The following is a 26,508-nucleotide window of genomic DNA, read 5'->3' as shown; positions in this document are numbered from 1 at the left end:
TGTGTGGGTGAGTGAGCGCATGAACACTAACACTTAACACTGGTTAAGGTCAGGTAGGTTCCTGGAAGCAGATTGTCTCAGATTTGAGGCCAGAGTTTCCAGTCTTTGATTTCACTCACCTGCCCATACCTGAGTGTTATTTTTGCCTTTTTCCCCTACTCCCTGAATCTCTGGGTCAGGAAGATCTCCTGGAGAAGGAAATGGCACCCCACTCCAGTATTCTTGCATGGAGAATTCCATGGACAGAGGAGCCTGGCAGGTTACAGTCCATGGGGATCGTAGAGTTGGACACGACTGAGTGACCAACACCCCTGAATCCCCACTTCCTTCCCCAGCTTCCCATGCCTGAATAACTCTTTTGCTTGGATCTGTCCTTCTGAGGGTCTGAATTCAGTTGTAGAGGTGGCCAGTTTGGGTTCCTGGTTCAGCCTTGCTCTCCTGCCTCCTGGCTGTCCAATCATTTCTGAGACCTCATCAGGGACCTTTCAGCTCTGTCCCTGGAGACACCTCATTGTCCCCCCTGCTCTGATGTCCCCAGTGACTCACAGAGGTTTCTTCAGTCCTCCTGTAGGTCAGTTCCTAGTTCTGGGCTCCTCCAGCATCTTTGGTTGCTTCTCTAATCTCTGGATTCCTCCAGCATTTTTGATGGCTTCTGCCATTCTTGATATCAACATGGGTTGCCTTGTCACCAGGGGGATAGGGAGGTGGGGGGCTCATGTCTTTCCTTTTGGTCACGACTCACAGACAGCGGAAAGCCTCACCCAAACTTGAAAGTGTTCTGGACCTACTCTCTCTGGCACCTTTGGTCATTTGTGCTAGACTGTCACCAAGCATGTACTGTTGGAGAACTGGTGGTGATCTGCTCATTGGGCTTTCAGAGCCCCGTAATAACTGGTGGCAACATTGCAAGAGTTGACCCAGCCAGGACTCCCTGAGAACTGGTTGAGCCTCTCTGTCCTCCTGGGCTCTTCCATCTTCCTCTCCTGTTTCCTTAGTGTCCTCCTCCGCCCTCACCCCAGACCTTTGCGCTCTGTCTTTCTCTTCCCCATCCTTCATTTCCTGGGGTCCTTCTCCCCTCCCTTTCCTCCCCTTTTCTCTTCCTCCTCATATGTGGCCTTATTAAGGAGAGGAGAGTATTGTCAAACTTCAGTTCAGATTAGCATTTCCCTTAAACAGACACGAATGTAACAATCCCATAATTGAATGTGTAGCTGTCATGTGACAGAATCTGAGTTTTTACCTTACGGATTACTGATCATTGTTCTCACGCAGTAAGCCTTGATGTGAGACTCAGGTCTAAATAAGCAATGGTTGACTAATTGAGGGTATTTGGAAACTTGTTAAAGAAGTCTCTGTGTAACAATGTCTCTTAGAAGATAAGCCCTAACTTTATAAAGAGGTGACACAGCTTCTGATTGAAAACCCAACTGCCCTTTCTATTCGAGAGCATCGCTGAGTCTCACAATTAGTTAAATCTTTGTAAAGAGACAGGAAAAAAGAAAAATCATTGCATACTCCACTGCTCCCTGACCATCTCAAAGATTATGTGATTAACTAGGCTGTAGTGGGTGGCTAATTGGCTAAGCTTTAATCTTCACACCACCAACTATATGGAGGATTATAGGAAATAGGAAGTTATTTAGAAGTTGAGATGGTAGTTATGGATCAGGAGTGCTATATTAACAAGCAGACCAACTGCTAAAATCAAAGAATAGAAGATGATAATGAAATATTCACATTTTCTTAGAGTGTAAGCTTTACATTTAATTTCATATATTTACTTTTTCTTGGAGCTGCTTTTTTAAAAAAAGTATGATCCTTCGAATTTATATTTCATAGCACTATATTGGCAGCCAAGGAAGACAGAGGAAAAATTGACTTTAAATATTCCATTAAAAGTGTTCCCCCTCTACCATTTTAGATCATTGCATGTTTTCTTTCAATTTAAAACTTAGTTTATAAGAAGGATGATTTCTATTTGATAGTATTGAGATTTCCTAAAAACTATTAATTTATACTCTCTATTGCTTGAAGTTATGAACATATGACCAGCCTACTCTTCCAGAAGTAGGAAATGGCTGAGGAATAAACAACTGCATCATTACCTGCGAGACAATGGATAAGCCATAATTATTTATCTCTCTTACTTATGTCCCAGAAATACACTAACTTCCTAGGTCATCTGACATGTAAAGGATGTGCTGAAATCAGTAAAGATATGCTTTTCTCTGTATTTCGGTGAACCCAAGGATAGTTGAACCAGTTCAGTTCAGTCGCTCAGTCGTGTCCGACTCTTTGTGACCCCATGAATCGCAGCACGCCAGGCCTCCTTGTCCATCACCAACTCCCGCAGTTCACTCAGACTCACGTCCATCGAGTCTGTGATGCCATCCAGCCATCTCATCCTCTGTCATCCCCTTTTCCTCCTGCCCCCAATCCCTCCCAGCATCCGGGTCTTTTCCAATGAGTCAGCTCTTTGCATGAGGTGGCCAAAGTACTGGAGTTTCAGCTTTAGCATCATTCTTTCCAAAGAACACCCAGGGCTGATCTCCTTTAGAATGGACTGGTTGTATCTCCTTGCAGTCCAGGAGACTCTCAAGAGGCTTCTCCAACACCACAGTTCAAAAGCATCAATTCTTCGTTGCTCAGCTTTCTTCACAGTCCAACTCTCACATCCATACATGACCACTGGAAAAACCATAGCCTTGACTAGACGGACCTTTGATGGCAAAGTAATGTCTCTGCTTTTCAATATGCTATCTAGGTTGGTCATAACTTTTCTTCCAAGGAGTAAGCGTCTTTTAATTTCATGGCTGCAGTCACCATCTGCAGTGATTTTGGAGCCCCAAAAAATAAAGTCTGACACTGTTCCACTGTTTCCCCATCTATTTCCCATGAAGTGATGGGACCAGATCCCATGATCTTCGTTTTCTGAATGTTGAGCTTTAAGCCAACTTTTTCACTCTCCACTTTCACTTTCATCAAGAGGCTTTTTAATTCCTGTTCACTTTCTGCCATAAGGGTGGTGTCATCTGCGTATCTGAAGTTATTGATATTTCTCCCAGCAGTATTGATTCCAGCTTGTGCTTCATCCAGCCCAGCGTTTCTTATGATGTACTTTGCATATAAGTTAAATAAGCAGGGTGACAATATACAGCCTTGACGTACTCCTTTTCCTATTTGGAACCAGTCTATTGTTCCATGTCCAGTTCTAACTGTTGCTTCCTGACCTGCATATAGGCTTCTCAAGAGGCAGGTCAGGTGGTCTGGCATTCCCATCTCTTTCAGAATTTTCCACAGTTTATTGTGATCCACACAGTCAAAGGCTTTGGCATAGTCAATAAAGCAGAAATAGATGTTTTTCTGGAACTCTCTTGCTTTTTCAATGATCCAGCAGATGTTGGCAATTTGATCTCTGGTTCCTCTGCCTTTTCTAAATCCAGCTTGAACATCTGGAAGTTCACGATTCACGTATTGCTGAAGCCTGGCTTGGAGAATCTTGAGCTTTACTAGCGTGTGAGATGAGTGCAATTGTGCGGTAGTTTGAGCATTCTTTGGCATTGCCTTTCTTTGGGATTGGAATGAAAACTGACCTTTTCCAGTCCTGTGGCCACTGCTGAGTTTTCCAAATTTGCTGACATATTGAGTGCAGCACTTTCACAGCATCATCTTTCAGGATTTGAAATAGCTCATCTGGAATTCCATCACCTCCACTAGCTTTGTTTGTAGTGATGCTTCCTAAGGCCCACTTGACTTCACATTCCAGGATGTCTGGCTCTAGGTGAGTGATCATACCATCGTGATTATCTTGGTTGTGAAGATCTTTTTTGTACAGTATTTCTGTGTATTCTTGCCACCTCTTCTTAATGTCTTCTGCTTCTGTTAGGGCCCTACCATTTCTGTCCTTTATCGAGCCCATCTTTGCATGAAATGTTCCCTTCTTATCTCTAATTTTCTTGAAGAGATCTCTAGTCTTCCCCATTCTGTTGTTTTCCTCTATTTCTTTGCATTGATCGCTGAGGAAGGCTTTCTTATCTCTTCCTGCTATTCTTTGGAACTCTGCATTCAGATGCTTATATCTTTCCTTTTCTCCTTTGCTTTTTGCTTCTCTTCTTTTCACAGCTATTTGTAAGGCCTCCCCAGACAGCCATTTTGCTTTTTTGCATTTCTTATCTATGGGGATGGTCTTGATCCCTGTCTCCTGTACAATGTCATGAACCTCAGTCCATAGTTCATCAGGCACTCTATCAGATCTAGTCCCTTAAATCTGTTTCTCACTTCCACTGTATAATCATAAGGGATTTGATTTAGGTCATTCCTGAATGGTCTAGTGGTTTTCCCTACCTTCTTCAATTTAAGTCTGAATTTGGCAATAAGGAGCTCAGGATCTGAGCCACAGTCAGCTCCCGGTCTTGTTTTTGCTGACTGTATAGAGCTTCTCCATCTTTGGCTGCAAAGAATATAATCAATCTGATTTTGGTATTGACCATCTGGTGATATCCATGTGTAAAGTCTTCTCTTGTGTTGTTGGAAGAGGGTGTTTGCTAAGACCAGTGCGTTCTCTTGGCAAAACTCTATTAGTCTTTGCCCTGCTTCATTCCGTATTCCAAGGCCAAATTTGCCTGTTACTCCAGGTCTTTCTTGACTTCCTACTTTTGCATTCCAGTCCCCTATAATGAAAAGGACATCTTTTGGGGGTGTTAGTTCTAAAAGGTCTTGTAGGTCTTCATAGAACCATTCAACTTCAGCTTCTTCAGCTTTACTGGTTGGGGCATAGACTTGGATACTGTGATATTGAATGGTTTGCCTTGGAAATGAACAGAGATCATTCTGTTGTTTTTGAGGTTGCATCCAAGGACTGCATTTTGGCCTCTTTTGTTGACCATGATGACTACTCCATTTCTTCTAAGGGATTCCTGCCTGCGGTAGTAGATATAATGGTCATCTGAGTTAAATTCACCCATTCCAGTCCATTTTAGTTCGCTGATTCCTAGAATGTTGACGTTCACTCTTGCCATCTCCTGTTTGACCACTTCCAATTTGCCTTGATTCATGGACCTAACATTCCAGGTTCTTATGTAATATTGCTCTTTACAGCATCGGACCTTGTGTCTATCACCAGTCACATCCACAACTGGGTATTGTTTTTGCTTTGGCTCCATCCCTTCATTATTTCTGGAGTTATTTCTCCACTGATGTCCAGTAGCATATTGGGCACCTACTGACCTGGGGAGTTCCTCTTTCAGTATCCTGTCTTTTTGGCTTTTCATACTGTTCATGGGGTTCTCAAGGGAAGAATACTGAAGTGGTTTGCCATCCCTTCTCCAGTGGACCACATTCTGTCCAAGTTGAACCAAGGTGGTATTAAATGCAGTCAAGAATATTAAATATTTCCAGTAACTTAATGAAAAAAAACTTAGAGTAAGAAAGTGTGGTAAATAGAAAAATTTTGAGTGCCTACAACGTGCCAAGCACTGGTAAAGGGAGTGTGGTGGCATAAGGCTCCAAACAACAAAAAATATCTAGTTTTTGCCTTTGAGCTCTCTACAGTTCAGTGAGAGAAACAGACGTGAATTAAAGAGTCATTCAAATAAGTAAAATAAGTTCAGAAAAATATATTGTGCTTTGAGGGAGTATTAGTGGGGAAATGATTTAGGTAGGAAAGTCATGTGGTTTAATATTTATTTTGCAAATGCATATTTTGTTTCTCCATCTAAATTTTAAATACCTTGAGGATGGGGACTGAAATCTTGTACAATGCTTAATAGATACTTGCTCACTTAATGAAAGTCTTTGTGTTTCCTGTATCTTTCATAGATACTTAGCAGATTTTGGTATATAGTAGGCACTCAGCAAATTTCTGTTGATTGAAAGGTTGACTGAGTCAGAATAGAATAGCATGGGTTCTGTAACTAAAAAAATCTGGGACCCTCACAGGATTACCAGATGAAAAAGTTTTTTTGCCTGCCTCATAAAATCTGGTGGTTCTCTGGGACAGCTCCCTTCAAATGGTGATGCAGGTTTTCCCATCTTACAGCTGTGCTGTTTTCACAGAGGACCTCCATTTTCACTGTGAGAGGAGAAGAGAGAAGGTATAGAGGGCTCACACCCCTCTTATATGCTGTCCCCTATGTGTCATCCCATTGGCAGTAACCAGTCACATGGTTCTGATCTGCCTGCAAGGGAGGCTGGGAAATGTAGTCTTGTCTAGACTCACAAGAAAATGAAATGGGACTTGCGGCAACACATTGCTTGTCTCTACCTCACTGATTATCTTGGGTGGTTTTCTGAAGAGATAAATAACTTTGGGACATAGTCTGCCTACTTAATTAGCAGAGATTAGAGTCAGAAATTAATAAAGGCACATGAGCGGGCTGAGAGGGGACCCTGGTAGGGTGTGTTCTCCTTTTGTACAGTCATACTTGTTCTAAAAGGGTTCACTCAGGCAGGGGTACAAACACAGGACAGAGAAATTAAACTCCAATGGGTATGTGCAACGAAACTAGAAGAGGAGGTCATGTCTGCAGCAGTCAGAGGAGGAGGCCCAAGTAAAGCACCTGAAGGGTCTGGAGAAGATGGTGCTTGTGGTTCTTACCTTCAGCCAAAGGGGCGCCTGGTTTCACTCAGGCACTGATATCCCAATTATGATGCCCTCAGCCATGAGGGGAGAAGGCAATGGAAACCCACTCCAGTACTCTTGCCTGGAAAATCCCATGGGGGGAGGGTTGCAAAGAGTTGGAAACGACTGAGCGACTTCACTTTCACTTTTCACTTTCATGCCTCGGAGAAGAAAATGGCAACCCATTCCAGTATTCTTGCCTGGAGAATCCCAGGGATGGGGGAGCCTGGTGGGCTGCCGTCTCTGGGGTTGCACAGAGTCAGACATGACTGAAGCGACTTAGCAGCAGCAGCAGCAGCAGCCATGAGGAACTGATGATTCTACTCAAAACCGCTTACATAAGGAAAAGTAGCTCCGTATAGTAATTTCCAAGTTAGAGAATTGAGGGAGGTGGTTAATTCTACAGCCAGTGGTGATCCAGAGTCTGCTGTGTCTTTGTTGTGTCTTTATCTTCAGACTGACTCTTCTCGTGGTTGAGGATGCTTGTAGTAAGTTCCCAGACAGATGGGAGTGGGAGGAGAGGTTCAAGAGGGAGGAGACATACGTATACCTGTGACTGATTCATGTTGATAAATGGCAGAAACCAACACAGTATTATAAAGCAGTTATCCTCCATTTAAAAATAATTTTTTAAAAAAGCTCCCAGACTTCAAATAGCCATAGGAGAGGAAAGAGGGTATATCTTGCTTAAGTCATATATTCACGTAGCTGAGATGTTTTGAAAGCACTTAACAATGTTCAATGAGAAGCCTCCCTTCCTCTGTGTCCCACCCGCAAGATAAATATCAGCGTTAATAATCTTTGGTCTATCTTTCCAGGGTTCTCTTAAGTATATGCCAACCGATAAGAATATATTTTCTTATTTCCCCCCGTCTTTTACACAAATGGTCGTATACTACACAAAATATCCTACAATGTTCTTTTATCATCTAAATATACTGGAGATCTTCCCAAACCAACACAAAGTCTTGTCACTGATTTTTGTAGCCTTATAAGATTTCATTGTATGTGCTACATAATTTATTGAATTAGTCTCCTATTAATATGTGTGTTGTTTCCACTCTATTACATTGTGTATGTATGTATGTACTTAATACCTGTACTTTTTTTTCTGTTACATAAATGCAATGGTAAATATCCTTATACATAAAGGGTTTCATCGTCTGAAAGCCTTAATCTCTAGTTAAGTTCTTAGAAGGTCAAAGGGTATTTACATTGATAATTTTTATGTCTTGGAGCTTTTTTTCTTTTTTTTTTTTACAGACTTCATTTTTTAAAATTATATGTATTTTTGGCTGTGCTGGGTCTTCATTACCGTGAAGGCATTCACGAGTTGCAGCGAGTGGGGATACTGTCTATATGCAGCGTGTGGGCTTCTTATTACAGTGCTTTCTCCTGGTGCAGAGCATGGGCTCAGTAGCTGGGTGCACAGGCCTACTTGCCCTGCAGCATGTGAAATCTTCCCAGACCAAGGATTGAACCTGTGTCCTCTGCTTCGGCAGGTGGATTCTTAACCACTGTACCAGGGAAGTCCTAATGTGAAACTTGCGAAGTAGGATGTTTCAATAGCACTCTTTTTATCTTAAAATTGTCTCAAGCTTGACAGCGTAGTCCTTTGAGATTTTTCAGGTAGGTGTGTACTTGTAAGACTGATTATCACTTGAAGGCATCTCTGTAGTCACTTAGTCCAATTTTTTTTTTTTTTTTTCTCCGTGGGTTAGGAAAGGAAAACCCCTGTTAGCCAAATAGATAATCCTTCATTACCATTAGCATTGATTTGGATGGTTGATCAAGGGAGTCAACCCAGAGACCCTGAGATCTAAGTAAATCTTAAGACGTTGCAGCCCCGTGTTGCTCAAGTCAGTGAAGGTGCCCAGTTACTACCGTGTGGATGTGGTACAGTGTAGTCTGTCCACAAGCTGGCGGCAGCAACCTGGTAGTTCCTCTCCTCGGAAAGTCTTGAAAGCCAGACAGCAAAGAAATACCAAGTGAAAACTAATTTAAAATGCTATTTATAAATAGTATTTTAAAAGGCCACAGAGGAGTATGTCAAATGAAAGAAGTATGAAATCTATACACTCAAAACATTAGAGAAATGAAGGAAAACCATATTCAACATATTGCTGACTTTCCCTTTTTCTGTTTCTAAACATACTTTCAAGACTGCGTTGTGTTATAAGGCAAGGAGCTGCTTATAACACATGGTAATCATTGGATTGCTTTTCATTTTGTAGTTGAACTTCAATTTCTCACCAGCAGATGGCGCTCAGCCACCAGACATTTGACAGAGCAGCTCATTCCTCTTACACTTAGAATTCTTAGGTTTTATGTGTTATCCCTTCTTGTCCTCCTCCTGCTTTTCAGGTACCATGATAGTCACACGTAAGACAAAAGAATTGTTCCCTTTGGTTTTATTTGCTTGATTTTAGATTGCCTGGATGACTCAAGAATTTCTCATTTCAAATTGAGAAATGAGGCCAAAATGATTTCTGATGGCCTTTTTGACCCTCCAAATGGAGGGTCTTCTTCTATAAACTCTTTGTTGCTCAGTTATGTCCAACCCTTTGCAACTCCGTGAACTGTAGCCCACCAGGCTCCTCTGTCCCTGGAATTCTCCAGGCAAGAATACTGGAGCGGGTTGCCATTCCCTTCTCCAGGAAATCTTTGTGACCCAGGGGTGGAACTCGCATCTCCTGCATTGCAGGTGGATTTTTTTTTTTTTTTTTTTTTTGGATTTTTTTTTTTTACTGTCTGAGCCACCAAGTTAGCCAACTGTTTTATTAAATTTTAAATTATAATATTAAAGCTTCTTATTGGTACACTTGGCCAACAGTGAATAGGGGAAAACAGAGTGGTTTAAAATGAGCAAATTGTTTGATTGCAGTAGATCTTCAGGTTCTGCGGTGAGACTTTCCTTGGATGATGTGTAAGCTATTTTTTCTTGAGTTCTTATTGTTCTGAACTAATACTAATTAGTTTAAACTAATTGACTAAAGATTATTCAATTTAACCAAAAAGAAAAATGAGTATTTACTTTTCAGAAGTCATAGTGTTAGGCATTTCTTCTCCCTGGAATGCCAGCTCTCTGAGGTCAGGTCTCTCGTTCTCTGCCAAGCCCCTAGATTCATGCTGGCACATAGAAGGGCCTCAGTATTTGTGTGGGGGAGGAATGGATGGATGGATGAATAGGTAGATGATACAGAAAGAACTGGACAGAGTACCAGACCTAAAGAAGTAAGCTGTCTGGGAAATAGGGGCTACAAGTAGCTTGTGGACTTTATTCTGATCACTTAGCATTGCAGTAACAGGGTGATATTCGATTTTCTTAATCATCAGCCTGCTAGTTTCCACCAGCATGGGGTCTGTGTACTTGTGTTTAGCATGTAGTCACCATCTTCCACCTGGGTGGGGTGTCTTGGTTTCTGCTGAAGAGCTCATAGGTATGTGTCAGACTGTAGTTCTGTGTATCCCTTGAGGAGAAACTAGGACTCTGTTTAATTGCTGAGCTGGGCTTCCCCAGTGGTAAAGAATCTGCCAGGAAGACCCCCTGGAGAAGAAAATGGCAACCCACGGCAGTATTCTTGCCTGGGAAACCCCATGGACAGAGGAGCCTGGCGGGCTAAGTCAAACCCGACTTAGCCACTAAACAGCAACAGCAGCCATGGATCCACAGCTCATGATTGTGACGGGACAGTTTTACTTTGGGGTTGTTATTGGGAGTTCCGTTGCAATTTGAGAAAATCCCAAAAGGAAATGAAACATATCTCCAAGTTGTGTCGATTCTCCAAGTCAACCCAGTTTGGAAATCTTGATCCTCTGTAGTCATTCTACTCAGCAGCACTTGTGAAGCTTTCCTTGGAATGACTGGGTGAATTGTCCCATCCCCGCTGTCCCATTCTGTCCCTCCCCTCGTCCTGACTACCATCCCCTTCTGCCTACATTGCCCTAGCCTTCTGGTCTACCTCCCTGACTGTGGCCCTTCCTCGGTGTAAGCCAGCCTGGGTATTGCTGCCAGATTTTTGCCTCCAAAGAATTTATGCCAGAGAAACTATTTCTGATTGAAATTTGAGCCTCTGTACATCTTTATATTCACGGAAAGAAACTAACTGAAAAAGCTTTGAGGAAGGAATTGCCTTTTCATACCACAGTAGCATTTTCACACCTACAGGCAAGTCTAGTTACAAAGTTCTGCAGGTTCAATTCAGCTCGCTGACACCCTAGAAATACCATCTCTGGTCCTGACTGCGAACCTCTCTGTGGTCTGTGAATACTCAAACACTGTTTTTTTCCAGACAAAACAAACATTTTATGTAGTTACTTTGATATCTTTTGGAAATGCTAGGAAAAGCTGCTTCTTGGAATTCACTGGTTTTTCAATGCTGCATTTGGTTGATAAGAACATCCTCCTTGTGAACTCTGACGAGCTTCAGCAACATGTGTCAGCAGAAAAATGTGGATCATCTGCACCTCCCGCATATTAACTTAATAAGATGCATCGTTCACTTTTGGGGAGAAAAATGAAATATTTTTATAGTGTCAGAAGGGACTATGAAACCTTTTGGTAAAATCTTTTTTAAGACAGATATCTAATGTATTTAGTAATGTGGCATTTATTTGACATGTTCCATTTATTAAATAAGCTCCATCTTGAAAGACTATAGAATAAAAATGATGGATTTATTTTTAAAAAACATTTCAGTCCTAATCGAGGGAGCATGGTAGTTAGCATTTCCTTTCTTTTTTAAAAAAATATTTATTTATTTGGCTGTGCCCGCTCTTAGCTGTGTCATGTGGGATCTAGTTCCCTGCCCAGGGGTCTAACCTGGGCCTCCTGCACGGGAAGGGTGGAGTCTTGGCCCCTGGACCACCAGGGAAGTCCCAGCATTTTCTTTCTATAACTTACTTTTCAAAGGAGAAACACTCCTTCATTGTCCTTCCAAGAAGGAGTTTGAGCTACAAGGTGTCTTAGTGACAGAATTCCCTTTCAAGTTAAAATTCCCTCCATCTGCTTGAACAGCATCTGTTTCTGCTGCTAAACTCTTGAAGGCAGGTAGCAGTTGTTTCCTTTTGCTTTCTTCTTCTTCTTTTTTTTTTATTCTCTCAAGATAAATGTTAAATACCCCTCTCTTTTTGTCTCCGTTGCTTAAAGAGCTCAGTGGGTTTCCTAGTTCTGTTTCACAAACAGATTCTGAATGCTTCTTCTCCAGCATACTCAGAGGAACTGTCTTTCTGGTCCTGGGGATAGAAACATGACGGTCATGTGGCCTCTTTCCTTCCAGAGTTTATAATTTAGGAAGGGAGACACATGAGTAAATAACTAACTACAATCCTGCTTGATAAATGCCACGTCGGAGGTTTTGCATGAGGTGCCATGGGAGCACCCTGGAGTGATTGATTCAAGGGAAGAGGGGGGTGAGGATGGGAATCAGGAAAGACTAAACAGCAGAAGTGACATTTGAGTTGAGCCTTAGGGGATGAATAGAATTTTGCCAGATGGACAAAGGGGTGGGGGCGGGGACCCTCCAGACTCATACAAAAACATGAGAATGTGGAAGTTTGTGCCTTTGTCTGGAGACCTGGTGAGCAGTCCATAGGTGTGGAAGGGGGTTTGGGGAGGTGACATAGCCGATATATCACTGGGGCCATATTGTAAAGCTTAAACTTAACCTGTAGCTTCTAGGAAGCAGTGATAGTTTTAAAACAGGCGAGATCTTGGGACTTCTCTTGGCGGTCCAGTGGTTAAGACTGCACACTTCCAATGCAGGGGACACTGGTTTGATCCTTGCTTGGGGAACTAAGATCCCACATGCTAAGTGGTGCAGCCAAAAATAAAAAATAGGAGAAATCTGTTTTAGAAAGATCGTTGTGGCAGCAGAGTGTAAGATGATTTGAATGGGGGTGACTGGGAGCAAGGGGGCCAGTCAGAGGCCATGAGCATCTTCTACGGGAGAGATGCTTTTCTGAGCTGAGGCAGCAGCAGCATGGATGGACACAGGGCGTGGACTTGAGGGCCACCTCCTGCAGAGGCCTTGGGCGTTGATGAAACGTGGCCAGGGCTGGGAAGAAAGGAAAAACGGTCCAGATGACTCGGGAATGCAGCGATGCTGCTGAGTAGAGAGCATGGAAGAAGAAACTGCTTATAGGTGAAAGGAGTGGATTTGACTTTGGGTGTGTTGAGTTTGGAGTGGAGTTCTCAGCTGGAGATTCCTAAAGGAAAAGCCGTAAATGCAGAGAGAGCGAGCTGGTAGGGAGATGTTGTGGGTACGGAGAAATTTGAAAGGATGAACAGTTGAGGGACCTGCCTTGCCTGGATTTTGATATGTGGGTTTTTTTTTTTTTTGCTTTGAACTGTTTATGTGCCATTCCTTCCCTACCCCCAGATTCTGATTGTGTCCTGCTAGGGCAGGGGGCCCCCAGGTAAGAATCCATCACCATGATGAATGGAGAGAACCATGACTTATTGCCTTTGTGTTGGTGTAGAAACATGGTCTAAGCACTATTAGTGTCTGTCCTTACAGCCCGAAACCACAGGAACAGATAACACAGCCCAGAGAGAGACAATATAGCCAGAAGCTGCTCCTGCTAAGTCACTTCAGTCATGTCCAACTCTGTGCGACCCCATAGACAGCAGCTCACCAGGCTCCCCTGTCCCTGGGATTCTCCAGGCAAGAACACTGGAGTGGGTTGCCATTTCCTTCTCCAATGCGTGAAAGTGAAGTCGCTCAGTCGTGTCCGACTCTTTGCGACCCCATGGACTGCAACCCACCAGGCTCCTCCATCCATGGGATTTTCCAGGCAAGAGTACTGGAGTGGGGTGCCATTGCCTTCTCCACAGCCAGAAGAGAAGATCTAAATAGAATCCCTGAGGCACACCACTATTTAAAGGGCAGATGGAAGGAGAGGTGCCTGCAAGTTAGAGGACATGCTGTGGGAGAGAGGGGTGTGAAAGGAGCCAAGGGAAGAGGGCTTTCTTGGGTAAGGGAAGAAGGTCAGCAGTGACCAGTGGCCAGTGAGGCCTGGAGGACGAATGAAGTGAAAACGGAGAGGCTTTGTCAGCAAGGAGGTTACGGGTGAGAAGAGTCTTAGCAGAGCCCCGGAGGTGGAGGCGGATCCTGGGCTGAAGAGTGAATCCTGAGGGTCAGGAAGCAGAGCTGATGAGCACCGGCCATTCTTGAAGGAAGTCTGGCTGTGAACAGGAAAGAAGGCCTGAGGATTTATAGGATGAGGAACAGCCAGTGGAAAGCTGAGATCACAAGATTGTGGAAGTGTGAGGCTGGAAGACATAGAGGCTCACTCTGGCTGCCTATCTTGGAAGCAAGTCTACTAGACCCAGGCCCCCCTTCCTCCGTATCTCACCCCCTCCCCACTTTTATCCTGGGCATGTCAATGGCACATGTTTTCTGCTGAGAAATCATTTATTCATGTTATCCTTTCCTGGGGTGTGTTTCCATGTCTTCCTCATAAAACTCAACCTTACCTGTTTGGGGTCTCCTTGCCCATCATGAAACCTTCGCTGAGATGGTAGAAAGAAAGGGCTTTGGATTTGGAGTCAGAAGATGTGGTTGAACTTTAGCTCTGCCATGAAGCATGTGGCCTTCAGGAAGTGACTTGATGTCTCTCTACCTTGATTTTTCTTGTCAGTAATACCTGCTCTGACTTACACACAGGCTTGTTCAACGAGTCGAATGAGATCATGTTTGTGAAATGCCATTGAAATGACAGCACACAGAGCCACTGTGTTAGGTTACACTTGCCTAGCTTCTCTTCTTACTGATTTCATTCATTCAGTTGTGGGTTTTGCTGAATAAATTAACTCATTCAACTTTTTTTTTTTTTGGTTTGTTTTTCCCTAGTGTCTATTCTGCCAGGCACTGAGGATATAGTGATGAATAAGACAGTCGCTACTCTCTGGAGCTTACAGTGTGGAGTGGGAGACAGGAAAATAAGTGTGTAGCATACAATTGCTGGCTGTTTCAGTGCTGTAAAGAGAAACGAGGCAGGCTGAGGAGGAGGAGAGCCCAGAAGTTACAGGGAGGGGTACTGTTTTAGAGGGAGCAGTTGGGGCAGCTTCTCTGAGGACATGACATTGGAGCAGAGTAGAATGAGCAGGGAACAGGGCCACGTGACCATCACGGGTGACCAGAGCCTTAGCCATGGGGGAGGGGAGGTAGCAGGTGCAAAGGCCCTGAGGTAGGAGTGTGCTCAGTGTGTTGTAGAAACAACAAAGAAGTGAACGTCATGGGTTAAAGATGTTGCATTTTACGCTAAGGGTGATGGGAAGGCACCGAGAGGCTGTGGCAGAAGAAACATTATCTGTACGGTGGTGGCTCTGGCAGCTGGTGGGGAGTAGATTGTGGAGGGTGGGAGCAGAAGCAGGAGGCAGGAGTGCCAGGGGCAGAAGCAGTGGAGCAGAGGAGAAGCGGGTGGATTTTAGGTATGTTTTGAAGGATTTGCTAATGGACTCAATGCTGTGAGGCACCAGAGAGTCAAAGTTGATTCGAGGGTTTGGGCCTGAGCCGATGATTCTGTGGTCGTCTTGAACTGAAATTGGGAAGAATGGGGCAGAGGAGAATGGGCTTTGTGGGGAATTTGTCTTTTTTTCTCTGTTCTTTGTGGAATTTAGCTATAATGAGAAAAACTTCCATTAAAACTGAAAGACTTCCATTAAAACTGAAAGGATCTTAAAGGTCTTCGAATTCAGTGATTTCCAAAGATATAAAGACATCTTCTGCAGGATTATGAAGAATACCTGCCTCCGCCTCCAACGTGAGTCTTTCCCGCTCACCTGCCAACCCACCGTTAATGAGGGTGGCGTGCCTCTCCAGAGTGGGGCTGGGGCGGGGGCTGAAAACCACTGACCCACTTGGTTTCCTTGTCTTGTGGCTGAGAAAACCAGGCTGAAGAGGTTATTGGCATTGCCCAGGGATGCAGGGCTGGCTGTTCTCTTATTTCATTTAAGAGTTCCTTCACGTGTGGTCAGTTTCTCTTTTCCATTTGATTGTAAACTCCTTAAACTCTAAGCTTTATATCTTAAGATTTTTCATAGACTTTCTTTCTTACCCAGAACAGTACTAATAGGCATCTATCCTAAATGTTAGGTTTTAGCACCTGATAATGAAAAGAAAATCAAGTCTCCTGCCCACAGCGGCACCTGCGATTTTACCTGCTCTTGTTAGTAAAGTCACATCCATCCTTCGTTGAATTTCCCAACAGATTTAAGGCATCAGCAAAGTACAGACACACAAGGGAGAGGGCAAAGGGGAGGGGAAGAGGGAGAAAGTGATCGTTCAGCCTCGAAAAACTGAACCAAAAGTTTGGAATCAGCTCAGAAAGAAGGCATTAGGGACTAATTACCACTTAGGGAAACTGTAGTTTACTGCTGCTTTTATATTGAACTATGTGAAAGTGAGATCAAAACAGTTCTTCCAGCGTTTAGGACTTCTGCAGGACTGAATTTAGCCCTGGGAAATCTTTCTTGTATGTCTGGTGGTTGATGTGTGTTTGATATTAATATTAAATTGTGCCCGTGTTGTACTTTTATTCTCCAATAGGTTTAAAAAATTTTTTTCTAGAACCTAATTTTATTTATTTGTTTTTGGTTGTGCTGGGTCATCGTTGCATCAAGAGCTTTCTTGAGTTGCAGAGAGTGGGGGCGACCACTCTCTAGTTCCAGCGTGTGGGCTTCTCAACTGCAGTGGCTGCTTTTGTTGTGGAGCACCGGCTCCAGGGTGCTCGGGCTTCAGGAGTCGCAGCTCTAGGCTCTCTTAGAGCACAGGCTCAGTGCTTGTAGCGTCCAGGCTTAGTTGCCCCCTCAGGTCTGTGGGATCTTCCCGGGTCAGGAATCAAACTCGTGTCTCCTGCTGTAGCAGGCAGATTCTTTACCACTGAGCCACCAAGGAAGCCCCTCTGATAGGTATTTTAAAAGTATATTTTAACTACTGAAGGCTCTGATTCAAATTTTCTGTCTTTTGAGAGTACAAAGACAATTTTCTTATATTTTTCCCCCATAAGAATTTTTAAAATTATGCTCTATGTGTGGCAAGGGCTACAGCGGGGACATTCCAGCATTGACTTTCGAGGAGTCTGCTGACCACTCGGGTGCAGCATGCTAACTGAAAGGAAGAGCGTGCTGATAAATGCACTTTCAAGTTCACTTTATTCACCTCTGACCCACCCTCCTGGTTTTTGGCACTCGTGTTTGCAACAGTTCATACATAATATCCCAGGGGCCATGTGGGTTACGAGAGGGAGTCAAGATTAAGACGGATAATTCAGAATTTGTGTTATAAATGCTCGGTTGTATTCATTGAATTGGTTTTGAAACCTACATGTGTTTCTCTCTGTGAGTAGCCAGATTCCCTCTAATAAGAAATTCAGTGGTCATTTTTTATGCTATCAGCCGTCACAGCAACATTATATCTTCTTGAGAAATAATATTTGTGCCTTTGGTGCCACCTAGCCCGTGAGACAAACTTTGTCTCAATAGAAAGGACACTTCCATTTGGCCTTGAGTTTCTGAAATTTAAGACCCTCACTTATGATTATTGACTCAAATATATCATGGAGGATTAGTAAGAGTATTAAGTGTCGCCACAGTCTCCTTCACAAGCTGTAATTCTCCTGGGGACCAGGCTCGGGCCTTATTCATCCTCGTATCTCTTCCAGCCCTGAACACAGTTGCTGGCATAAACCAAGGATGCAATAAATTGCGGTCGAAATGAATTTTCAAAGCATGCGAGGCTGGCCCCCTCTGCCCCTGTGGGAGCGATTTGCGGCCGAGCTGGATTTTTTGAGCTATGTAACGCATTCAATCTTGTTCTTAGGTCCAGCCTGATGACTGGAGGGGCCAAGCGAGGAGCACCCAACCCTTGGCTCTTGGAGGAGCCGGAGGAGACCAGAGGCTTGGGTTTTGATGAAATCCGGCAACAGCAGCAGAAAATTATCCAAGGTACTAAATACCCAAAGGGCGTGGGCTCAGAAACCTGGTCGGGTTTTTTTACCTTAGCCTCAGATGTTCCCAATACCCATTGAAAATCGGAGGGAAAACGGTTGGTCTTTGAGAGTTCTTGGCGGTTCTGTGCCTCAGGGTACCTGGGGATTAGACAGATGCTGTCATCCATCCAGGTAGCTGGTGGAAGTAGGGATTCTCCCCTGGGAGAGGGACAGAGTGCAGCTCAGGGTCTGGTTATCCCAGGTGACTCGAGGCATGGGCCTCTTCCTCCTCTCCATGATTAGGACTCATTCTCCAAAGAAAAGGCTCCATTTTTTTTTTTTTTTTTGTATAAAAGTTAGTTTGGCTTTTACCTTCAGGTTCATCTTAACCAGCTGGCTTTTAAACCTGCTAATTTCTTCTGTTAATTTCAGAAGTAATGCATGATTGTTATACAATGTTCAAACAATATAGGGATATATAAAATGAAAAGCTTTTTCTGTATTGTTCCTCTGATCTCAAACTGTAAACAGATTAACAATACATATTTCCTCAGGCTTTTTTTTGTACATACATGCATGTATACTGTATATTCAGTATAAGCACATGTATGTTTTGCATAAGTGAGATCATAATATAGATATTTCTACAGCTTTTTTTTACTTAATATGTGTGATAGACATTTTTTGATGTCAGCGTTGCAGATGTTACTCCTGCTAATTCTCCTGATTGAAACACAGCTTTATGTAGGTCTAGTTGACATCATAAATAGCACATATATGAAGTGTATGATTCATTAAGCTTTGACATATACATACACCTTTGAAACCATCTCTACAATCCAGATAATAAGTATAATCATTACTCCTGATAGTTTTCTTCATTTCTGTTGGTAATTCTTACTGTTGTCCTCCCCACATACCCAGACAGCTGCTGATCTGCTTTGTGTTGCTATAAAATCATTTCTGTTTTCTCTAATTCTGTATAAATGGACTCATACAATATGAGCTCTTTGCGAGTTCAGGGGTGGGGTGTTCTGGCTTCTTTATCTCAGGATAATTATCTTAAGATTCATCCACATTGTTCCATGGGTCAGTATTTTGTTCTCTTACATCACAGAGTAGTAATCCCTTGTATAAATTAACAACAGTCTGCATGTACATTTACATGTTGACGTATGTTTTGCTCTGCATGTGTGGGGAAAGGGCTATATGGAAACTCTTTGTACCCTCCTCTCAATTTTGCTATGTATTTAAAACTGCTGTAAAAAACAAGTCTCTTAAAAATAAAAAAGGTAAAACCTTTTTATCCACAGATGGCATTGACCATTTGTATAGAAAATCCTACAGAGTCTACCACAAAACTATTAATTAGTGAGTTTAGCAAGGTTGTGTGATCCAAGATCAGTATACAAAAATCATTTGTATTTTTATATACTAGCCACAGCCAAGAGTAGGAATGTATAAATGCTGTTAATAAGAGACCAAAAAAACATGAACTACTTAGGGATAAATCTGGTGTTGAGTTTAACTCTTTGCCAGATCTGTCCATTTCTGAGAGGAGGCTAGAAGTCTCCAACTATGATAGTAGGTTCAGTCACTCAGTTGTGTCCAACTCTTTGCGACCCCATGGACTGCAGCATGCCAGGCTTCCCTGTCCATCACCAACTCCCGGAGCTGGCTCAGACTCATGTCCATTGAGTCGGTGATTCCATCCAGCCATCTCATCCTCTGTCACCCCCGTCTCCTCCTGCCCTCAATCTTTCCCAGCATCAGAGTCTTTTCCAGTGAGTCAGCTCTTTGCATCAGGTGGCCAGATTATTGGAGTTTCAGCATCAGTTCTTCCAATGAATATTCAGAACTGATTTCCTTTAGGATTGACTGGTTTGATTTCCTTGCTGTCCAAGGGTCTCTCAAGAGTCTTCTCCAACACCAGTTCAAAAGCATCAATTCTTCAGCACTCAGCTTTCTTTATGGCCCAACTCTCATATCCATATATGACTACTGGAAAAACCATAGCTTTGACTAGATGGACCTTTGTTGGCAAAGTAATGTCTCTGCTTTTTAATATGCTGTCTAGGTTGGTTGTAGCTTTTCTTCCAAGGAGCAAGCATCTTTTAATTTCATGGCTGCAGTCACCGTCGGCAGTGATTTTGGAGCCCAAGAAAATAAAGTCTGTTGCTGTTTCCATTGTTTCCCCATCTATTTGTCAGGAAGCGATGGGACCAGATGCCATGATCTTAGTTTTTTGAATGTTGAGTTTTCAGCCAGCTTTTTCACTGGCTTTATCTGTTTCTCCTTGCATTTTAACAGGTTTTTTTTTTTTTTTGCTTCATGTAGTGTGATGCTCGGTGTTAGGTGCGTACACATTAAGGATTGCTGTGTTGTCTTGGAGAATTGACCCCCTTATTATGTAGTACCCTTTTTTACCCTTGATAACTTTACTTGCTTTGAAGTCTACTCTATCTGAAATTAATGTAGCAACTCCTGGTTTCTTTTGATGACTATTATTGTGGTTTATCTTTCTCCATTCATTTGCTTTTAATCCATATTTAAAGTGAGGTTTCTTTATATTTAAAGTGAGGTTCTTTGAGGCCACATGTAGTTGAATTTTTGATCTACCTTGTCTTTGTCTTTTAATTGCTGTAGCTTTATGTCTTTATTTCAATCGGGATGCCTTTTATTTTTCTTTCTTGCCTTATTACACTTGCTACCACCTCCAGTACAGTGTAGGAATGATGAGAGCAGACATTCTTGCCTTGTTTCTAATCTTATGGAGAAAATAATTCATTTGAAAGCCAGATGTGAGTTTTTCTTGGTTTGGTTACTAGATATTTCTTTCTAAAAATATTCTTGAGATTTTCTTTTTTCCTTCTCCTGAGATGCAGTTATTCAGGTCTTGCTTTGTCAGGTGGACCAGAGGAGTGTTTATTTTAGGGCATGGGTTAGCAAACCATGGCCTGTGGACCACATCTGGCCCACCACCTGGTTTTGTATGGTCTGCAAGCTAAAAATGGTTTTTCCATTTTTAAACGATTGAAAGGAGCCCCAAAAAGAATATTTCGTGACTTGTTTAAAAAAAAAAACACAAGACTGTGTAATACTCAAAAGTGTAGTGTTCATAAATAAAGTTTTATGGGAGCACAACCATGCTCATTCATTTATGTATTACTGACGGATGCTTTCCTATGACGAAAACAGGGTTGGGGCAGCTGCAACAGAGATCAGACGAACCACAAAGCCCAAAATATTTGCCGTCTGGCCCTTTGTAGAAAATGTTTGCAGACTCCAGGCCAGAGGTTATTTCCCTCACTTCTGTGCCAGAACGATTTTGTGTACTCTCTGTGAATTATGTGGTGACCTGGTGAGTGGGGATTAGGAGTTGCGTCTTTTGATTGGTTATGTCTTATGTCCAGTTCCTGTGAACTCAGAGGGTTATTCCCTCTAAGGTTTTCAGGTGGTTCTTCCCCCGGCCTCAGTCAATTTCCTCACACACATGTCCTGATCAAAACTTGCCTGAAGTCTCGGGGTGGATCCCATGCAAATCTCCCATTTTCTCCCTGCACAGCCCTCTGCTTTCTATGTACTGTGCCCTACATACTTGAGCCACCTTGACCTCTTTTTCTTTTTTTGGATTCTCCTCAATCTGGGAAGGCTGCTGGGCGCCACCTGAGATCCACCTTCCCCACGCCATGGCCTGGGACTCTCAAGCCAGTGATCTGGGACTGAGAGCTCATCTCATTTGTCTCCCAGATCTCAGGGATCACCACCCTTTATTTCCTGACATCTGCATCTTGAAACTGTTGTTTTGTATATTTTGCCTGTGGTTTTGTGTATTGTTTTGTTTTCTCTTTGTTTGGGGCCAGAAGTAAATCTGCTCCCTGTCAGCCCCTCTTGTCCAGAAGCAGAAGTCTAACTCTATTTTGAACTCCTTTTTCACAGTGAAAGTATCTAGCACATGAAGTCCTGGTCCTCCTGAATCACTTCAATTCCATGGTATCTCACCCGTTATTGTGTCTGAAGCAAAGTGAAGAAGCTGAGAACAGTGCACCCTTGCACGTAGCCCAGCTGTTCATTTGCAGTGATTTACTTTTCAGGATTCATGGTTCCTGAAAGGAATGTCTTGATAGCTAATACTCATGAAATTTCTGGGCATTGTTGCTTTTTTTTTTTTTTTTTTGCCAAGAAAAGCTGTTTTCGGTCAAGAGAAGTATCTCTGCCACTGACAAGGTGCCTCATTCAGAGATCGCTGTGGGCTGGGTGTGAGAGGATGCAGGATGTAAGTGTTTGTGTTAAGTCTCCCACACTGAGAGCATCCTCGCTAAGATGCCTACCCTTTGGAAGCTGGCTGGCCTTTGGGGTTTATGGGGTGGGGCTGGGGAGTGAAGGAATGGAGGAGAGGGGCACTTACTACAGGTCTGAATGTTTTTCTGCTCTTCCCTTTGTGTTTTGAAACGCTCTATCCTTCCTTGCTTTCCAAGCAAGCTGCCTTTTCAAGGATGAATGCAAAAACAGAAGTTCTCTTTACATGAAACCCTCATTACTCTTTTCTCTGCCTCAAGAACCTTGGTGATATGTGTGCTGAGATTGCCATGGCCATGCTTCCTGGCTAGGTCCTGCACTACAGAACCACGAAGGGTCATTTCTAACTTTGCCTGTGGCATCTGTTAGCCTTTTTGTACTTGCGTTGACCTTTAGAAAACACTTGGAAAATCATCCTAAAATAACAGGTTTCTGGTGGAGCTTAGACTCAAGGCAATGAATGCCTTCCTTTCCTGATCTGGAGGCTAAGCCTCCTTACTGCCAGTTAGACGGCCTCAGTTTCTATGCTTCCTATGCTATAATTTGAAGCACAAATGGGCATTTGGCAGAAGATGGGTGAGGTGATCCAGTTAGTAACCGGATCATTCCTGGTGGTCCAGAGGTTAGGGCTCAGTGCTTTCACTGCCAGGGTCCAAGTTCATCCCTGGTTGGGGAACTAAGACCCCTCAAGTTACGTGGCACAGCACCCCTACCCCATGTCCATCGCCCCCAAATCCCTGAGATAAAACAAGGGAAACTGCCTTTTTGGTCGGTAAAGACCTTTGTCTCTGAGTCAGATGGTGGATGGTGGACCTGGAAGAAGGTGTATCACTTAGCCTCTCCCCAGGAGGTCTTTGTTGCTGGGGCTTTTAATTAGCTCCAACTCTCCTTTACCATAGTCTATAGACGTTGTTTCTAGATTCTAGCAGAAGACTGTGGATTAGTTATGGGTTTTTGTGTTTTTAGGTCTTGTAAGTATTTCCATTGAAATAGTGGTGGGGAAAGTGACTGGCAGGGCTGTGGTGTACCTTGGCGTCATCCGAGTGGCTCATCTTTGAACCCGTGGATTCTTAACATCACAGACAGCTCTCTTTCAAGATACCCTTTCTTACAGCTGCCACCTAGACCAAGATTCCTTCCCCTAAAATCTTAAAACAAAAACATCTGTTCTTAGAACTTGCTCTAAGAGTCTTTCCAATGTAGTGATTAACTTTACCCAGCTTGACCTCATCTTCTGCTCATTCGTTCCTTATTTCCCCTTCTCCAGGGAAAGTTCCTGTATGTCAGATGTGGGAGTTTCCATCGCTCCTCTCTGGGCACTGGACAACACAGCCTCAGCTACTTTTTCTGCTACCTAAACTCAGAGGGCTGGCTAATGTTGACCAGAAGTCACTCCATATATATGTAGTAGAGACTATCTTTATTTCTTCAACAGATCTAGAGGGCCCTCTGTGGTCATTCCTTGGTTTAAACACATTGATCAAATACTTGATCTGTTCCACCAGTTGGGCTCAGAAGTGTGGCAAAACCATAGGAAAAGACACAGCCTCAGGCCTCGGGGCTCTTGCCATGTGCTCAGTCAAGGGGCCCGAGATTGCCGTTCTTAAGAATGTTCCTTGGTTTTGTTTGCTTGCTAAAATGTTGGTAACTTTTTGCTGTTGACAGTTTGAAACATATGACAGTGAGAGAGTAGGCTGCTGATTCCATCCGACCCAGCGGTTGTTTCAGCAGTTATCAACTCATAGCCCATCTTGTTTCATCTATACGTCTACCCACCTTCCCATCCCCGTGATTATCTCTGAAGCAAATCGTAGACATTATACCATTTCATTGGTGAATATTCCAGAATATATCTCTAAAGCATGTTTGTAAAAGATTCTTGTTGTCCAGTCACTAAATTGTATTGGACTCTTTGCAACCCCATAGACTGCAATATGCCTGGCTTTCCTGTCCCTCACTATCTCCTGGAGTTTGCCCAAGTTCATATGCATTGAATCGGTGATGCTATCCAACCATCTCATCCTCTGTCGCCCTGTTTCCTCCTGCCCTAAGTCTTTCCCAGCATCAGGGTCTTTTCCAGTGAGTCAGCTGTTCGCATCAGGTGGCCCAGGTATTGTATCTTCAGCTTCAGCATCAGTTCTTCCAGTGAATATTCTGGGTTGATTTCCTTTAAAATTGACTGGTGTGATCTCCTTGATGTACAGGGGACTCTTGGGAGTCTTCTTCAGCACCACGGTTTGAAAGCCTTCTTTATGGTCCAACTGTCACATCTGTACATAACTACTGGAAAAACCATAGCTTTGACTAGACGGGTCTTTATCAGCAAAGTGATGTCTCTCCTTTTTAATACACTGTCTAGGTTTGTCATAGCTTTATTCCTTAATATAATCAAATAATCCAGTCAGATTGTTTGATGTTCAGATTTCTCTGACTGTCCAATGGTTTTTTTTCTTTTAGGTTGTTCAGTTCAAGATCTGAATATAGTCTGTACATTGCAACTAATTGATATGTCCCCTAAGTTTCTTTAATCAATATATGCGTTTGCCAACTCTTTTTCTTCACAGTTTGTTGACAAAACAAGGGCTTTTGCCCTGTAGTTTCCCACCATCTAGACTTGCTATTTGTTTCCCCATCTACTGTTTAATGTATTCCTCTGTCCTGCATATTTTCTGTAAATTGGTAGTTAGATTTAGTGGTTTGATCAGAGTCATGTCTGTCATTTTTGGCAGCAATACATTATGATGACCTTCCCTTTATTTTTAATCTGCAGCCACCAGATCATCCTCCCACAATTATATGACATTTAGTTAGAAGATGGGTTTTCTGCATGTCTTAAGACAGGAAGTGTTCAAACACCTAACCATTCTGAAGGGATTTTTTAAAAAATGATTGTATTAATTTTCTGTTGCTGCTATAATAAATTAGCACAAACTTGATGACTTAACCAACCTAGTCAGCATGCTAAAAAGCAAAGACATTACTTTGCCAACAAAGGTCTGTCTAGTCAAAGCTATGGTTTTTTCAATAGTCATGAATGGATGTGAGAGTTGGACTGTAAAGAAAGCTGGGCACCAAAGAATTGATGCTTTTGAACTGTGGTGTTGGAGAAGACTCTTGAGAGTCCCTTTGGCTGCAAGGAGATCCAACCAGTCAATCCTAAAAGAAATCAGTCCTGAATATTCATTGGAAGAACTGATGCTGAAGCTTAAACTCCAATACTTTGGCCCCATGATGTGAAGAACTGACTCATTGGAAAAGACCCTGATGTTGGGAAAACTGAAGGTGGGAGGAGAAGGGGATGACAGAAGATGAGATGGTTGGATGGCATCACCAGCTCGATGGACAGGAGTTTGAGCAAGCTCTGGGAGTTGGTGATGGACAGGGAAGCCTGGCGTGCTGCAGTCCATGAGGTTGCAAAGAGCCGGACATGACTGAGTGACTAAACTGAACTGATGACTTAAAATACAGATTTATCATCTTACAGTTCTGTAGCTCAGAAGTTCAGTACAGATCAAGGTGCTGGCAGGGCTGGGTTCTCTTGAGGCTCCAGGGAAGAATTCATTCCCTTGCCTTTTCCAGCTTCCTGACGCTACCCACATCCCTTGGCTCATGGACCCCTTCTTTGTCTTCAGTGCCAGCACGTTGCATCTCTCTGACCCCTCCTCATAGCTCTCTCTGTCCACAGCTGGGAAAGATTCTGTTTTTAAGGACTCATGTGATTACTTTGGGTCCACTTGGATAATCCAGAATAATCTCCCATCTCAAATCCCTTAACTTTAATCACACCTGCAAAGTTTCTTTGCCCTGTAAGGTCATATATTCACAGGTTCCTGGAATTAGGAGGTGGACATCTTCAGGGGGTAATTATTCTGTATAGCACAGAGGTCGTTACATTTTTTAAAATTAATGGCACCCCACTCCAGCACTCTTGCCTGGAAAATCCCATGGACGGAGGAACCTGGTGGGCTGCCAGTCCATGGGGTCGCTAAGAGTTGGACACAACTGAGCGACTTCACTTGCACTTTTCACTTTCACGCACTGGAGAAGGAAATGGCAACCCACTCCAGTGTTCTTTCCTGGAGAATCCCAGGGACGGGGGAGCCTGGTGGGCTGCCGTCTATGGGGTCACACAGAGTCGGACACGACTGAAGCGACTTAGCAGCAGCAACATTGAATTATGATTAATAGAGTGTGGTGTGTTACAGATGATCTGTTGTGATACAAAGCCTTGGGCTGTACATTGGGTAGAGCAGAGTATAGTAATGAACTGTTATTATGATATCATAATAGTTTGTGGGGTTCTAGATTAACTCTCTGCATGGGTCTTGATAATTGTTGATATTTTTGAAAATAGCAGCATTTATTTTCCTTGTGTCTAAGATGACTGTACCACCTCCGTTTAAGAAATGCTGCTTTAAGACTTGCAGAAGCTCAGGTCATCACAGTCATTATTACTACATGCATAGCATCTCTGTTATCTGGGCCTTCTGTGTTTCTGAATTATGGGATGAAACTGTGCTGTAGCACTTAAACATCGAGAGGAAGTACTAGGTTCTTATAGAAATGATTTGAGTGGAGCAGAATTTTTAGCCCTTTTTCTGTTTCTCATTAGCAAGATAACCTTTAGGTGGTTGAGGCAGGTAATGAGTCGAGGTTAA

General features: G+C 43.1%; 1 protein-coding gene across 6 annotated transcripts in view; it reads left to right on the top strand.

Moving 5' to 3' along the window:
• STX8 (syntaxin 8) overlaps positions 1-26,508 on the top strand; it is a 206,946-nt gene that overhangs the window by 30,743 nt on the left and 149,695 nt on the right. For all 6 annotated transcript variants that reach the window (XM_019982050.2, XM_019982051.2, XM_070774342.1 and 3 more), the window contains exon 5: positions 17,443-17,567. In XM_019982050.2, coding sequence (XP_019837609.1) covers positions 17,443-17,567 — 125 coding nt within the window. The remainder of the gene's footprint in view (positions 1-17,442; positions 17,568-26,508) is intronic.

The sequence above is a fragment of the Bos indicus genome, chromosome 19 (assembly GCF_029378745.1).
Source record: "Bos indicus isolate NIAB-ARS_2022 breed Sahiwal x Tharparkar chromosome 19, NIAB-ARS_B.indTharparkar_mat_pri_1.0, whole genome shotgun sequence".
NCBI lineage: Eukaryota > Metazoa > Chordata > Mammalia > Artiodactyla > Bovidae > Bos > Bos indicus.
The sequence above is the reverse complement of the archived record's forward strand: the minus strand, read 5'-3'. Positions and strand labels throughout refer to the sequence as shown.